Genomic DNA, 17,257 nt, shown 5'->3' on the forward strand with positions numbered 1-17,257 from the left:
CTTGACTTGAAGTTAATGAGTGTGTGTGAATCTTTGAAATGTCAGTTGTTATCATACGCTACTGGCGTGAAGGATAGGCCCAGAAGACACAAGCAAGCACCTCTGAAGACACTCCAAACACAGATGAATGAAAGCAACTTTATGAAATGTTGCATCAAAGACCTTCAGTCCATGACTGGGTCACCTCATCAAGTAAACATAAAATCTCTTTTCCTTCACAGGTTGTTAAGTTCTTACTTTATTTTGTTCTGAGCCTGTGTTCAGAGGGTTCCGTCTGAAGTTTGAGTAGCTCTGAACTGACACCCATCCAGAATTTGCATTTCTCATGTTGTTCTAAGATTCCAAGATACTTCAGAAGATTGGAAAGATAAAGCCAGGCCTCAATCTTTCTTTTTCTAATCTTTGCTCTACAATAGAGACAGATGTCACATATACATAGAGTGGAGAATAAAGGTTTGTAGAAAGATCTCACTAAATGATATTTTCATAATTGATGCAGTTACCTCAACTGTGCACTCAAACAGCCAAGCAGCAGTTCAGGAGCAAATGCATTGGATGTGGTCCTGGTTTGGTAACTCACAGCCTAAGACTCAGGATCACACAGCAGCAGCAACAACAGGTAAACTGCTCTGTCTTCTGCTTATCCATTGTCCTCAATGCCAAGTTTTTCAGCATCAAGGAGAAGAGTATCCATGATCATGTCCAAGTTTGGGACTGATGTTCTGTCTCCATCCTTAAGGAATTGGTATCTGATACCATTTTGTTTATCAGAGAAGCCTATGGATCTGGGGATACGGTTAGATAATCCTCTGTGTTCTATTTGTTTTTCTTTCGGCAGCATGCACATAGAATCAGAATTAGTTTTCCTTCAGGAGCTTCAACTAGGAGATTCATTCAGAACAGATCCTTTTGAAAGAAGCCTATTAGAAAATGCATTCTCCTACTTTCTGCTGGTCTACTTATCACAGTCAGTAATAATAGAGGGAAATACTGACTTATGGATGGAAAGTGTAGGTTCTGTGTACTTGTTTGGACACTCAGCCCTCAGCTCTAAAGTGGAGGGGTGACCTGTTGTTTTCCATGAGAATCTAGACTGCCTGGATGTTTGACCATTAACTCTGAATCCCTGCAAAGTATTCTGGACTGAGAGCTTATGGGGGAAAAGAGTCCAGGTCCAGAACAATGAGAGATTACAAGCATATCTTCATTTATTAGCTTTTGTTGATTGAGGATATGGTCATATTTTAAAATAATTGGGCATTCTTTCTGCAGAAGGAGAATAATAAAAATGGTCCTTAATACTTGCTTAGTCAAATAAAGTATATTTTATTTTAACAAATATTCAGCTTAGTTGAATAAAGTATATTTTATTTTAACAAATATTCCCATAAGGAAAATAGTGCTGATGTTATGTTGTGATTTCATATCATGGTGATAAAGGTCATGCTGGAGGGGGTACGCAGAATAAAGAATATGCTATTTTTAAATGTTAAATGTTTACAATGTTTATCTTCATAGAACAAACATTGGAAAGAAAAAGTCTTGTCAATGTTGTATCTTGGGCCATTTCTGGGCTTTCTTGATAGCTGAAAAAAATCTAATCACCTTACTTTTGTTTTGGGGGATTTTACGATGGTTTCGGCCTCACTGCTTCAACTTTTTTTTTGTTTTTTTATCCACTCTTTAATATTCTTCTGGTGCACATTATGGTGGCAGAAATGGTGGTTTGGGGAAGTTTTCAAACCAGGATTCTTACTTCTGATCTTATTCGTGAGATCCTTGGGTCACTTCATTTCTGTCCATCTTTCCTGACTGATTACCTCTTTTTCAAAAATGTCCTGTTCTGCTTTGCAAAATATAGTGTTGATATAAAAAAGTGACCATGGGCAAAATTGCTGGAGGATCTGGACACTAACTGGAAAAAGGTGGAAAGGCATCTTTTTCCAGCTTCCCCTTCATGTGGCATTCTTTTGTGTGTTGGGGATTGCTGGGATTAAGTGTCTGGGATTGCTGGCAGAAATATCATACCCTAAATTCTTGGAGAATGATATTGGTTGGCCAAGATAGAACATGAAGGGCTAGGACCCTGGAGAGCTTGGTTTCAGAATCATAGACTCTCAGATTTGGAGAGCATCTTCAATAGTCTAGCTTAGTCAACACTTCCAGTGATTTGATCTACATAATTTTCCTGCTAAGTGATCTTTCTGATGGTGAGGAACACAACTTTTATGAAGAAGTTCTTTGTTGGATAGTCCAGATTATAACCTTTAAATTCAACATTTGGGAAAATATTTGTTCCACTTACAATGAATCACCACAGGCCTTGGTTTGGCCTTTGGGAGCACACACAAAAATTTAATCCCACTTCTACATTACAGTTTTTCAAAATTCAAAGACTATTGTCACACTCTCTGTCATTTGGCCTTTCTTTTTTTTTTAATATTTTATTTATTTATTTGACAGACAGAGATCACAAGTAGGCAGAGAGGCAGGCAGAGAGAGGGGGGGAAATAGGCTCCCTACTTAGCAAAGAGACCGATGCGGGGCTTGCTCCCAGAACACTGAGATCATGACCTGAGCCAAAGTCAGAGGCTTTAACCCACTGAGCCACCCAGGTGCCCTTCATTTGGCCTTTCGGACTACAGACAAGGCAAGCTCCATCCAGCACAGTTTTTTCCTCTTTAAGATGAGAATCATGAACAAGATGATATTTAAGGTCTTTCCATTTCTGACATTCTATGACCTGCAGTATGGGCCTCGAAAATAAAGTGGAACTTCTGTGCTTTTTCTATTTCTTCCCGCCATCTATATGAAGTATAGATGACTCTCTTGAGTAGTAAAAGAGTAGAAGCATATACAGTGCTATTTCTTAGGGGCTGATAATTAACCTTTCAACCGTCAATTCCGTTGTGGTTACAACAGCTTTGATGAGCACTAGTGGTACAAGTCCCAAAACAGCAACCAAGAGGCGAGAAGCCCAGGATTGGCTTTCATGGTGGTTTCAACCATCAGAGTCCAAGAATCATCTTCACACAACAACGATAATGGCTGGTAATGAGTTATTATTATCTCATTTCATAAGATCTCTTGACAGTTTTCAATAGTTCATTGACCTTAGGGATACTAAGTCTGAAATGCATTCTGGTTTCACACATGTTTTTGATGATTTTCAAAGGGTCATGAGCTCAGAGACCCATATGTTTGAGTTGATAACACTAATAAGTAGATTTCTTCTTTTTATTCTATAGAATTAATACAGGCCTGAAGAAGGCTATTAAGAGCACTATGAAAGGGGGCCAGTCTTTCTTGATGACAGAACAAAATTTTGGCTCTGAAAGATATTCCAAAGAGACAAAAGCCATTAGAAATTTCTGACTTTCCAAGAGGAAATAAAATAACATAGCTAGAACTAGAAAAATATAGAAACTCTCCATCAGTGGAACTATTCTTGGGGCAGCTACTAGTAGTAAGAAAAGACAAATGGTCACTCCAAAAGATAGCATGACTCTCAGTCAAATGATAGGAAACCCCTTTTCAGGAAAGAGACATCTACAGCAACCACTGAGAAGAGGCACAGGTCACCATCTTCTTTCCTCTGATGTGTCCGGAAGGGAAAACATGAGAATTTCTCAAAATCTTGGCTCCAGTCCACTTTAGTCCACCCTTTTGGTAGACTGAGAAATGCCAGGCTTGATTTCTCTGTGAATTGACTAACTTTGCTATGACTGGATGCTGCACTGTTGTTGGGATGGTAGCTCAGCTTGTGTTCAGAGCTCTGGTGATGTGATGCTGGAGAAGGTCAGCAGATGAATTAACAAATCATGATACATCTATGAGATTTAAAAAATGGTGGACATGTGTTTAGGTTCTGATAGTTTTCTGAAGGTGGCTGATACAACAAATGGGCACATGTGAAACCTTTCCATTCTAGTCTTGACACTTTCGCTTTAATGGCACATGCTTAATAAGTTAATAATCTGAGAGCACGGGGTGGGGGCAGTGTTTATTGGCCTGTTTTTCTTTTGTTTCTTTGGTGGGGTTATGTCCATATTTATTCTTCCGACTTCCTTAAGGAGATCGTTCGGTTGTAAAGGTCATAGCCAATTGTTTTAAGATCTATGCCTTAGCTTCAGAGACCAGGATAATCTTGGACAACACAAATCAGATGTCTCACTCTCTTCTTAAAGTGTTGGGAACTCATTATACATTCTGTGCCTGATTTTCTTCCTTTGTCAAATGGGTTGCTTGGCATCCAGTTCAGCCACTAACATAAGTCACCACAACAGGTACGGATTCAAGTATCATCTCAGCAGGCTGGGAACCAACTGAAGAAAATGAAGATGAAAGAGACAAACACCCCAGTTATTCTGGATCAGGCATTGATGATGATGAAGATTTTATCTCCAGCACCAGTAAGAATAATCAATTACAGTAGAACCATTTATGCAAGGCTTACTAATTAAACTGAGTGATGCCCAATAGTGTCTACCTTGGGAAATAGTTATTGTGGAAAATTAGCATAAACTTATGACTGACCACACTTTAGTCATACCTTGGTAAGAGTATGAAGGAAGAAAAATGGCTTTTTAAAAAAATGGAAGCCAAAACATATTTGGAGGATAAATGTGGAAAATATCTTTTATAAAACTAATGCCTCAGGTTTTCTGTTTTGTTTACTTATGTGGTCTGCTGCTGCAGATTCTTCTTGAATTATTGAGCTTTGACAGGGAATGACATAGTAAAACATTACAACAAGTATTTATTGTATACCTACTGTGCTAGGTGCTGGCAACACAAAGATGAAAAATGCCAGAGCTTTTGCCTTCAAACTCTGGCTTACTGAAACAATAGAATGTGAGTGCGAGGATATTAATTAAAGCTTGCAGGTGATTCTACATTAAAGACTTAGATGGCCCTAGAAAGCCTTAAAAGTTGGGTACAGAACTCAAGAATCATCATAATCAAAACTTTGTTGAAACCAAGGGAACAAATCTAGTTTTAACAAATAGGGCACAAATATAATGGAAAGACATTGAAGGGAAGGACGAACGTCAGTTGAGCTTTAACTAAAACAGTGCCTATTATTAAAAATGAATAGTGAAAACACTGTGTAATAGTCCAAACTTGTGACAGTTATAAAACTTTTTGAGAACAGAGATGGAAATTGATCTGAAAAACCCCCTTTATTTTTTTAATTTTTATTTTCTTAAAAAACCTCCTTTATTTTTTTTTAAGATTTTATTTATTTATTTGACAGAGATCACAAGTAGGCAGAGAGTCAGGCAGAGAGAGAGAGAGAGAGAGTAGGAAGCAGGCTCCCTGCTAAGCAGAGAACCCGATTCGGGGCTCGATCCCAGGACCCTGGGATCATGACCTGAGCTGAATGCAGAGGCTTTAACCCACTGAGCCACCCAGGCGCCCCAAAAATCCTTTAAAAAAATACCCAAAGGTCAGTCTAACATTTAGCCAGATGACTGGGTTTCCTAGACATATCTGTAATGATGTGAGATGTTGCTGAGCAGAGATGAGAATTCCGAACCTGATGCCACCATATCACCTGTTCTTAGAGAAGGTGGACCTTTGCAGTGTGACTGGACCCTCTCAGGTCACTGAAGTTCTCACTGTCCTACTGAAACCTGAGAGGACTGTCCCCACATGGACAACACCCAGGAAGGGAGGAGTCCAAAATAATAGTTTGGGATTTGAGGCACCTGAGTATATGGCATCAATACCACAAATACTCAAAATGAACTGGACACTTTATATCTAAGATTTTAACTGGCTCATTCTTTAGCCCAGACAGCTCTGCAGAGTCTGGTCTATAAAACAAGTAACCTCTTCTTAATAACTTCAGAAAGAAAACCAAATAACCAAAAACACTGGAGCTTTACTATCACACTGTCTTCTGGGTTCAGGATGTGGCCCCATCTTCCAGGTGGGACCATGAGGATAGATGTGGTCTTGATACTCGAGAAACATAGCTTTCTTGGGTGGCAACCCAAACAGATCAACCTGAAAATTTCATTTGTGAAATCAAGCTGATAGTATTACAGTTCTGAAAAGAATTTTATATTTAGTTGGGTATCAAAGTTAAGTTTGGAAGAATTAGGATGGGTTTGCACATGATAGTTTCACTAAAGCAACCGATCCTAATTTTGTCATGATCCTTCTTTCAAGTGCATCTCCTACTCCAGCTCTATCATTTTGGGTGACAGCATCAGGCCTCTGGTGGATGTATGCCTCTTTTTTTTTTTTTTTTTTTTTTTTTTTTCGGAGAGCTTCATAATGGTGGTTGGTGACCTATGGTGCTTTTCTACTGAATGTATGAATCTTGTTTTTCTCTCATTGGCTATGAATGGCTTGCTCATGAAATGCTTTGTATTTGATGAGAATACCATAGGTGTTTGCTACATATTCCGAAATGTACAGCTAAATCATATGGCTGTTAAAGGTAGATGTTCTTTCTTAGAACCATCTATAGGAAATCCGTGGCTGCTCAGAGTACGCCTTTCCCCACCAAAACTAGCGAAATAAATAAAGTGATCATATCATCATGGTATAATTTTCAGGAATCTACCTCTTCAGCCTGAGGATCTTGCTGTAGCACACTTGCCAATGATACCAATCCCTTGGGCTTTCAAGCGCGCAGGGCCATTACGGACTGCATGGATGGGCCAAAACTCTGATGTTCTTGGTTCTCCTCGGTGGAGGGCTGGTATTTGCAAAACTGTTCTTCCTTCTGCTGCAACTCCTTTGGCTGCTTTCTCCAGAAAAGCTCATGTTCTGACCCCAGCGTCTCCTATGACAGAAGGCAGAGGATCCTGAGGTGCTTAACAATATGGCTGAACCAAGCTGAAGTCCTCTATGCTCTCCCTCCGTTTCCACTCAACCATCTATATGAGCTGGTACAGATGATTCACTGTATAGACCAAAGAAGGGAGAGATGTGCAGAACAAGTGGTGAAGGCTCACGAACTAACATTTTCCTAATTGCTTCAATCATCATTATAACAGTTCCAACCACACCACGGCTTTTTAGCCACCCAAAACAGAACCAGGATTGGACTTCGCGGAGCCCCGGTGAATCGAATCCAGGAGTATTACTTCAGACTACTACAAGGATGACTGGTAATGGGTTTTGCATACTTCATTAAAGATTTTTTTTCCTCTCAAAGTCTATGACACTGCAAAGGTCAATCATCAGGACACGGTGGGAACAGTAGTTCATGTCTCATCACAAATTCTTAACTTTCATGAGGAAACTCAGTTCAACCTAGGAGTCATTCGTCAATCACACTGTCTGGGCACAAGATACATTATGTTGCTTTATTATAAAAATAAATACATTAGCTCAGTTTATGATGCTGCCCTCGACAAAGTGATCGTAGTAGAAAAACAGGTAATCATTAAGAAATTTCCCACCCATTGATTTTTCTCTTGGGAGAGATGAGTGGAGTCACTCAAAAGCATTGAGCGTAGATGCTCGGAGGTCCTATGTAGGCATGGCACTCTTAAATAGCATGCATTTCAATGGAAGAACACAACACCAAAGGTTGGTTGATAAAAAGTCACAGCGTATATAACCATCATCACTGCAGATGTGGACCAAAGTGGCACCAGCGCCAATGGAGAGAACTGGCCCCGAGAACCACACTCTCCTCTCGTTCACCATGAGCATCACGATAAAGAGGAGACCCAGCATCCTGCAAGCACAAGTAAGGAGGCTGGAGGTCAGCAGTGCTGGTGTCCATGACTTAGTGAAGTCTTTCCAAAGAATAGGGAAGACTTTGTTTTAGACATTAGCCACATCTTCTGTCATTTCTTTTATCCACAGAGCATGCAAAGCTGCCAAATCTACACACTAGTTTCAGAAATTGGGAGAAAAACACCAACTGGTCAGGTTGCATGAAGGGCCAAAATGGTGGAAAGCTTAAAATTTTTTTTTTTTAAAGGTCTGAGATACATTTTTTTGTGTGTTAGAGATTCTTCGAGGCTCCATTTGGGCGATTTGTGTGTATTTATAGAAATATGTGAGGAAGAGTGTATCTTTTGGTGCCAGGCAGTGGGGTCTGGAAAGAGCTTGACAAACGCGATGATCTTCGGAATCCTTCTCTTCTGTGAAGATCTCTGACGAATCCAGTTTCTTTTTTTACATTCTGTTCCTCACTGCACTGTAGGAAGGCATCCCTTGTACTCTCTGCAAGAAGGTCAGTAGCTCATAGAGACTATGTTTGAATTTCTGTGATTGTTCTTTTTCTGTTTTTAAGCCCAGAGTAACTTGGGGAAGGCTTTGATGCTGTTATTCCTACTTAAGTGCCAACATCTCAGGTTTCCCCAAACAATCTCAAGTCTCACTACAGGTCTTGAGGACGGGACCAAAGAAAATAAGAACTATATACACTTCTTCTTTTATCTCTCTCTTGGCAATATGCCCATCGTATCTGGAATAAAAGAAGCTTTAATTTAGGGTAACAGCTTGTAGCATCTTTAAAACTATGGTTTAACTATCATTCCCTTAGTCTTGGATACTCTTAAAGCAAGAATGTAAGAAGTAGCCACTTAGAAACCAAAGGGAGACCCCAGAGTTTGAGGGAGACCTTCAGACAACAAAAGAAACATTTCAGACATCAACTAGGACATAGGTTTTAAGTGCTGGGGATTGTACTGAATACATCAAATAGGCCTGCATCTCATTACTTATCCCACTAGATTTCATTTTTGTGTGGGGACTATGGACTGAACAAACAAGAGTCTTCTGATAGAAGGAGGAGGTGAGAAGCAGAAGTCTCTTCGGAATGGGATTCTGTACCAATCCCCCTTGGAACCTAAAAGTACATCTTAGAATTTAAGACCGTTTGTACTTAAAAAGAAGATAGCTACATGAGAGGCTTGGAATTAATGAGCCCATTGTCAGAAGGTTGTGGGGGGGTTATGGGGGGGCACATCATTCCTGGAGGGTAGTTGAAAAGCCAGATGTGACAGAACCTCACAGAGGAAAAGGGAAAGCAGTAACCACTTAGTACTTGCAAAACATAAACAGATTCTGGTTGGTGACCTCTGGGCTTTATCAAAGGACATTACAGCTTCTAGAAGAGATTCAACCTTCATATTTTACACTGGAAATCCTATATTCTGCTAATCCATATGTTGAAAACAGTGGGTATTTAAACTGGATATTCAAAGGAGTGTTATGTTTATGAAGATAGTGTAGTGTGTGCGTGTGTGTATGTGCATGCGCGCACATATATTTCCGTCTTTTTTCTTTCTTTTCTAAAAGATTTTGAATAGACAGTTTATGTTTGGGTTACTTTCCCCTTTTTGGTAATTAAGTTCATAGTTTTTCTAACTTCATTATTTGTCAGGAGGTAGTGATTTAGTCAGTGGGAGGTAAAACAAGATTTGAGACTTCTTTTTCCTCCCTCTGGATAACCAGTTAACCCCAGGAATGTTCTGGCCAATGCAAGGGTAAAATGAGGACACAAGTTGTATTTTTTTTAAGATTTTTCTTATTATCAAATCACACATATCATTTTCTAAAATTATGAAATACAACTGGTCTTACCAGTTGTAAAAAATACTTTGGCTTGGCAAGGTTATAGGCTCTCATTTTCTTATTGAACTAAAAGTTTGCTGTTAGTTGCTGTAAATGAAAATGACCCTGGCTTTCTGGTTTTTCCCAAAGATAACCTGATACAATTTTATTCCATTCAATTTATTCTTTTTAAAACTGAGCAATTAAAACACCGAGGGGTTGAAATGTTTAGCTTGTCACACGTTCCTATTGTTTATATAATGCCAAACATTGGCTAGAATAGTTTTATTCCATTGACTTCATTTCATTAAAAAGTAATTTTGGCAATTTTAGATACCACATAGACATAACCTCATAATGTGCCCATCATTGTCAACCTATTTCATGCTGGGCAAATCCACTGCTGGTGCATTTCCAGTGCATGTGATCATGGATTATGTGACCACCATTTGAGAAGGCCTCCCACCATGCTGATTTTGTCATCAGTTGGTATATATAATACATCCCCCCCCCGCCCAATCACGGGAGCAAAAAGGTTAATTCTGTGAACACACAGTGCTCTCAGACGAGGATATATGAGGCCATAGAGTATGGTAAACCAAGAATCGTACTGGAAATTCATAGACTGTGGTCCAGCCCTAACTTTGTGTGTGCCAATCTGGCTGTAAGATTTTGAGCAAAACTACTTTGGGTCCCAGTTTTCCTATCTGAAAAATTGAAGGATTGGGCCACTGATTTCTAATATTTCTTTCAGAATATCAGTGATCTCTTTCCATGCTGCTTTCCTTTTCTACCTTTTCTCTCCCATGTGTATATGGCCTTAAAGTATTAAGATATGTGTTGGTAAAGAAATTGAACAATAATGGCTCCCAGCTGACATTCTTCTCACAGCTCAGGGAATCCCTAGTAGTACAATGGAAGAAAGAGCTACCCTCAAAAGAGCAGTGGGTGGAGAAAGGGTGGCATGGGGAATACTCCCAATCACCAAAAGAAGACTCTCATTCAGCAGCAGGGGCAGCTGGTAATGGATTGTTTAACTAGCAGACTTGGGTGGAAGCTTCCTCTTGGGTTAAATATTGAGCATTAAGGACACTGAATAGAAAGACATTTAAGGAATTGTCACAAGATATTAAGGTTCCTAAATAAATTCTAATATGGGCAATACAGAGCCAATCCTTAGATGCACAGAACAAATCACCAAAACAGGAATGGATATAGCATACATAGGAGACCTAGAGAATATGTCTTTTGTGTATGTCACTTTCGGGTCTAGTTTTGGGCATCTCCCAATGAGATTGTGGCAGAGACTCCGATCTGACCAAATACTCCCTCTTGTCTTGTGACGGAATCTATAACATGGCTTTATGAAATACTGGGCACATTAGAACACATTTGGTCAGAATCCTAATGTTGGAAGAAATGGAGCCAGATCGTTAGAAAAATACCTGTCTGATGTCATTTAGCACTTTGGTCCTATCTATTTGGAGATTTCTCTTTGAAAGAACCATGCTTTCTTCTTATATTTAGAAACACACTTTCTCTGTTGTTGGTGGGATTGTGGAACTTGGACTCGAGTTCTGCCATCATCTCTAAGTGATGCCAGATGACTTTGGCTCTGCAAGCTGCAGTGCATGATTCTTTTGTCTGTGTGGCAGAAACATGGAGATGCATCCTGTCTTGTAAAAGCATATGAATTCCGTATTCTCACTTGGTATCAGAATAGTCCTCTGTTTCCATTTGCGACATAGAAGGTAATGCAGAATGTCCTTGCGGGGTGTCGCAGCTTCTGAATGCGTCCCTGGCAGAGACGTGGATTCAGTGACTGGCTAGTGGTTGGTACTAAGGAGCTAGAACTGGACTCTTCTCTACGTATATATCTCCACTGGCTCAGAATGAAGCAAAAACACGTGCTGAATTCTTATATGTCCCTTGAGCTGTGAATCCCATTGTTAGAACGTAATGCTTCTAATGGATTCCATTCATGCTTTTGAGATGAATGTTACTTATTTCAGGTTTATCTTGTGGGAAGCCCAATTCCTCCTCAAATCACTGCCAGCCTGATGTGCATTTCCCTGGGATGGGGTTGTCTCAGAATGACATCATGTGCTCAGATACTTCCTCCTTTAGGCGATGGTGACCATATGGCATGTGGTTCAAGAACTACTTCTTTATCTTCACGTGATGACTGTAACTCATCCTCTATTCATGCAGGGATCATTAATGCTTTCGTAGCCTTTGGTTCACATGCTGAATGCTAAGTAAATGAGCATGAACAAATCCAGACCTGCTGAAACAGTCTGTGTTTACACAACTTCTTGACCCTCTATACCAGGAAGATGCTTTCATTGTCTTATCTAGAGAGTTAAGTCTTTTTAACATTATCAGCATGTGTATCCCTGGCCAGATGTCAGCTAAGACTTTGACACTTGCTTGAACTACATGTTCACAACAGCCCCAGCCCAAGACGGCCATCTAGATCAAAGAACGACAACGCAGAGTCAAGAGGACAGCTCCTGGACGTATTTCTTTGACCCCATCTCACATCCAATGGGACGAGGTCATCAAACAGAAAGATGGATGGGTAATAGCCTCTGAGCTTTTTTATATGCTGTTTTTGAAAGCCACCCAATAGCTATTTACCTAGAAATGTGCCCTTGATTTTAGACCAGTCTGCTTCCTTAAGGAACTTGAAGTTTCTTTAAAAATTAGTTTTCTAAGTAGGGGTGATATGGATATTCATCTGAATATGAAATCCTAGACTGAGACTGAAGAATTCGGCCAGAAGGTTAAAAAAGAATTAGTTCTAAGATGGTGGGAGTGGAAGTTATTTTCTCTGAAGAAGGAGCAGTCTTAAGATTTCTTTTACATCAATTCAGTGACTATTTTCATTGTAGACCCAAAGACATAACTTGTCCTTGGTAGAGAAATATTGGAGGTCAAACATTGGCGAGTACTCATTTCAAACAAGTAACTGAAAAACTCAGAAAACATTATTATTCACTCTTTCTACATTTAGAGAGAAATACAGCACCCAGTGACTTAGGATTTAGACCACTCTTGGCCCTCAATAAATGTTTTCAAATGTAATGAATGGACAACTTTTATACGGAATGGAATCCCCATTTCCTTAAATACCATTCTTATTTACCTATAAGCAGTTAAAAACAGAAATGAAAGAAAGTAAAAAAGATACTAGCTGTAGTTCTTCAAGAATGGTGGACTGTGATTATATTTGACTAATTTTTATATTCCAAAGGAATTCTTTCTTTATCAGAACAGATGACAGCTTTCCCAAGAGAATCTGTAGGAGCTGGCAGCAGGCGGTGTCATCCCTTTTCTCAGTCTTTACCAGACTGAAGAACTGATGCTCCTTACTATACCCATGAATTGAGTTACTCAAGTTTTTTTTTAATTATTTGACAAGATGTCTTGATCGCAGAAATGTCACATTCCAAAAAGGGAGATAAACCAAAAGAGTCAATAGAAGGATGTGAATTTTCAGTCATAGCATTGAATATATTATCTAGATCCAAACAGCCAAGGGTATGCATAACTTAGACTGTATTGAAATGTGTTCTAAGAGCACAATGATGATGTCCCTTGATATTGAATTGGACAAAATTATCTCCAAAATGAATCCCACAGTTTCTATGGCCTCATTTATTTATGCTGTACCCCAATATTAATGATTAGGTATCCCTTAAGCTACAGTTGTATTAAATATCTTCTAATGTGCAGTGCATTGTAGATACACCATGTTCCATGCCCTTAACTAATTTAAAATAAAGCTAGGAAAAGAAAACACTTATCATCGATGATAAATCAGAATATATCTAACAATACTGGACAATAGGTAATAGATATCAAATGAATGTTGCCAACAATAAACACAAACATTCAGAGGACCCTCCAGAGAGTGTCAGAGAAAGATGGGTCTAATCTGGGTTTTTCAAAAAATGGAAAGAAATATGGATAGTCAGAGAAAGGAAGTCGGGGAACATTTCATAGGAAGGAGACTCATGTAAGGAGAGGGATAAAGGAAGGGAAACCAAGGAATGAATTTTTCAGAGTGACTGGGTCCATTTGTAATAATGGAAGATGAGTTTGAATGTCTAGGTCATGGACATTAGGTTGCGGGGTTGAAGTACCACATGCAAACCCAACATTCATGTCTATGCACATGACTGCTTGAGGCTCTGGTATATCCATGGTGGAAAGCCAAGCCAGTAAAAAATGTCTTCTGGATCAATATTAAGCCTCCATACTGATGAACAGAAAGAGCCTATTGAACTGAACATGTCAATGGGCTTCAATACAATGGGCTTTAACCATAGAACAGTGCAAAACATCTTGTAGGAGTCTAATTTACAAAAGGGAGGATGAGCAAGAGTGTCTAGAGACTTTCAACAGACAGGACTTTTCTGGGAGAATATCCATTTGGGGTTTTGATTTGGGTTAACTAGCCTTTCCTCCTTGTTGAAACCTGGGATAATACAGTCAGCCCCATTTCGTCCTACAAAGATTTTGATGTCCTACAAAGATCTTTTCTTGTATGTGAAGGTTTTGGTGTAGATATGCGAGTGCCCAGTGTTCTGGCGTTTCCCTCTGGAGTCATCTGGACCTGATTAAGTCTGTCCGGATGTAGCAGTGTGGGTGAACTTTGAGCAACAGTGATGGGGCTCTTGGATTGTTTGGCCACTCTTTCCCTCAGGACTTGTTATTCCAGCAACACTGATTCGTGATATTTACTAGAAACAGCACATTTAAATGTTTCAGTGACATTTGTGTATCACTCAACATGGTACATGTTAAATTCCAGAGAGACCTCATACTTGTGTTTATGGGGAGAATGATTCACTGACCTCTACTGCTTATTTCTTGCCCCTAAATGCTTCCCGTGACTTCCACGTAAATAGTTTGGATGATAATTTTATGCGTTATATGCATGTTCTCTTTGGGAAGCAGAAAGGACCAAAAGAGAGAAGAGGGTTGTTAAAAAAAAAAAAAAAAAAAGGAAGAAGGAAAGTTCTTTTGCCAAGTAAGGGAAGGAGGTGTGAAAAAATGGTGCTGAAACAGTACACTTTGTCTTTTCTCCATGATCCAGATCACATGTGTCTGTAAGGGAGGCAAGATGTATGGCATGGGACAAGTCACACAGAGGCTTTGTTTCCGGTTTTTTTGCAAGGTTTGAGAGACATATCATATGCTCATTTAGTCCTTCCAGACTCAGCAAAAATAAACAAAAATTGCACCTTTCGTACACTTTGTGTTTAAAGGAAAACCAGTTACTTCTTATGATACTTTTTAAAGAAGTCATCATTTGTTCCAGTTCTGGAGACCTGAATCAGTACGTACTTTTTTCCCTCTAATCCGGGTTTGGATATGAAAATAGTTTGTCTAGAGACAATGAACCACCCTCAGGGAGTGGCTTAATAAATTGAGCATTAACACTGGTTTGATTCCTTCAGATATGGACTCCAGCCATAGTACAACACATCAGCCTTCTGCAGATCCAAACACACATTTGGTGGAAGAATTGGACAGGACAGGACCTCTTTCAGTGACAGCTCGTAAGGATATAATAACCCCTTTGCTGGCTTGTAGTCCTGCTTCAGCTCTTCTTCCCACTGGCCTGGAAGCAGAGCTTGGTGGTAGATAGGTGCAGTTGAGAGGTTCAACCCTGGAGTATAAAAGGGTCTTCGTTATCTGTATTTTCTTGGTGGGCTCTTTAAATCTGGTTTTTGCCTGCATTCTTGGTGATTTCCAGACACATGACTTTATGTTAAGAAAAAGAAAACGATTGTGGGATTCTACCCCACTTGATTTTCCTTCTCTAAATAGTTACATGACTGCAACCCAAGACCATGCCTAAGATAGTGGTTTCTCTATGTTTTAACCATCTCCTTTTGGTTCCCATCTTTCCTCCAATCAAGCAGAAGAGGAGTAGGGTCGCTTTCTTGGTTGTGAAAAGACATTTTGGGGCCAGATAATCATATAAAATTGGGAAATTCTAGCAGCCCACAGAAGAGGGGCAAGACATGCTGTGAATATTAACAAAGGTGCCAGGGCCCGGGAACAAAAGAGGAACATTTACTCATATCTCTTCCTACTACTCAACGTCTGGGAGAAGCAATGCTAAACTCTTAGTGGCCTTAATTGCCACTGTATGGACAGGGCTATCCTAGAGATCAGCCTGAAGTCATTCACAATTTCTTGGCAGTATGAAAGAAATCCAGAATTAAGAGGGCTTCATTTCACTGCTTGCTACACATACTGGGCAGACTCCTTCCTGTGAGTGCAAGCATGTCTTGATCACCAAGAATGTAGGTAGCATAGTGTTAAGAATCAAAGGAGATGGAGAGAAGACTAAGAAGGTCCCCTCCAGTGGAGGGCCTTGTGTTTCTACTTTATGTCCCTTCTGACTTTTATTCTGGTACTGGGATGGGGATTTGGTGACCATCTTTCTCCTGGTTGTCATGTTTACTTGGTGGTGGACGTGGCTTATGGATGTGCTTTATGGAATGCTTGCACCTGTAACTCAGAGGTCAGTCCCTTCCTTAGAAGAACACATGAGAAATCAACTCAAAACAGTCAAAGTGATTTCAGATATGGGCAGTGGTTCAACCTCAAATTGGTGTATGTCAGTAGGGGCCCTGTGTTTGCCCAGTCGAGCATTTCCTGACGTTTCAGTGCAGTGAAGAGAATCCTCATTCATAGACAAGATCAAAAACCTAATAACAGAATAAAACACTAACTTCAATTTAATCTTCTTTAGAAGGGACTTCAGATTTCTTTGTGTAAATTTGATCTGAGTTACTTGAGCAGGTTTTTCTAGATTCTAGAACTTCCTCCCCTTTGGTCGTGAGAAGTGTGCTCTCTGCTATCCTGGTGTTCATTTCCCTGCAGTCCCACATCTCAAGCCACAGCTGGGTGCCCTTGACTGTGTACAGGAACACCAGAATTCAGCCATTCCCTTTTCCCTGTCTCTGTGTTCCCTGGTTTTCCTAAGTGCTACCCTCGGGCCAGGATGATCTGGGGGGACAGAGTGTCGGCTCAGACTTCGCCTTGGCACTTTACCTCTCTTGACTGTACTGAAAAAGAGGTTCTTAGGAGCCAATTAGAGACAAAACAATTCTGTTGTACATTTCTAGCAATCAGAGGAGAATGGTGGACACAAACTTGGGCATTCCTAGGCACCCACCCATCGACACTAGCTCTAGCCAGTTTCTCCCTCCTGGAAGATAATAGAGGCTTTATTTCATGGCTCCAAATTAACATTGGATTCCTCCCTCGTTGAAACAGAGCAGAGTCAGACTCAGAGCTTCTCTACCTCACATGGAGGCTTGGAAGAAGATAAAGACCAGCCAGTGACTTCTGCTCCAACATCTAGCAGTAAGGATGGTAAAGCCCTGTAGCCTTCAGCTCTGTATAAAAATCTGTAAATTATGGATGTTTCTGTAGTGTCTTTGGTGGAGGTACATCAGGTGGCTGCTGTTGTGCTGTTACTTCTGATCACAAGGTGCGGCTGGTGATGGTTCTTTGATTTTTCTGCTTTGTAGGCCTCTTAGAAGCTATTGTACATTCAGTGCAATGTGTATTTCTTAATCTTAAAGGTCAGGTTTCTTAAACTCTAGAGTTAGTGGCATGGTTTCAAAATCGCTTATATATGATTTATAATTGGTGTAAAGGTCTGAATTCTATCACTCTGTTTTCCTTTCATCAACAT

The 17,257-nt window shown here is 40.0% G+C and overlaps 1 protein-coding gene across 17 annotated transcripts in view; it reads left to right on the forward strand.

Moving 5' to 3' along the window:
* CD44 (CD44 molecule (Indian blood group)) overlaps window positions 1-17,257 on the forward strand; it is an 84,060-nt gene that overhangs the window by 49,793 nt on the left and 17,010 nt on the right. For 2 of the 17 annotated variants that reach the window (XM_032840977.1, XM_032840983.1), the window contains exons 6-12: window positions 500-619; window positions 2,923-3,051; window positions 4,287-4,412; window positions 7,014-7,127; window positions 7,598-7,714; window positions 11,984-12,112; window positions 15,000-15,101. The exons of 2 other annotated variants lie outside the window; for them this stretch is intronic. In XM_032840977.1, coding sequence (XP_032696868.1) covers window positions 500-619; window positions 2,923-3,051; window positions 4,287-4,412; window positions 7,014-7,127; window positions 7,598-7,714; window positions 11,984-12,112; window positions 15,000-15,101 — 837 coding nt within the window. Of the gene's footprint in view, window positions 1-499; window positions 620-2,922; window positions 3,052-4,286; window positions 4,413-7,013; window positions 7,128-7,597; window positions 7,715-11,983; window positions 12,113-14,999; window positions 15,102-16,833; window positions 16,933-17,257 lie in introns of all 17 variants that reach the window. 13 more of the 17 variants (XM_032840975.1, XM_032840976.1, XM_032840980.1 and 10 more) reach the window with 13 other exon arrangements.

This window comes from Lontra canadensis, unplaced genomic scaffold, assembly GCF_010015895.1.
Source record: "Lontra canadensis isolate GAN:19392208 unplaced genomic scaffold, GSC_riverotter_1.0 scaffold118, whole genome shotgun sequence".
In the NCBI taxonomy this organism is placed as follows: domain Eukaryota; kingdom Metazoa; phylum Chordata; class Mammalia; order Carnivora; family Mustelidae; genus Lontra; species Lontra canadensis.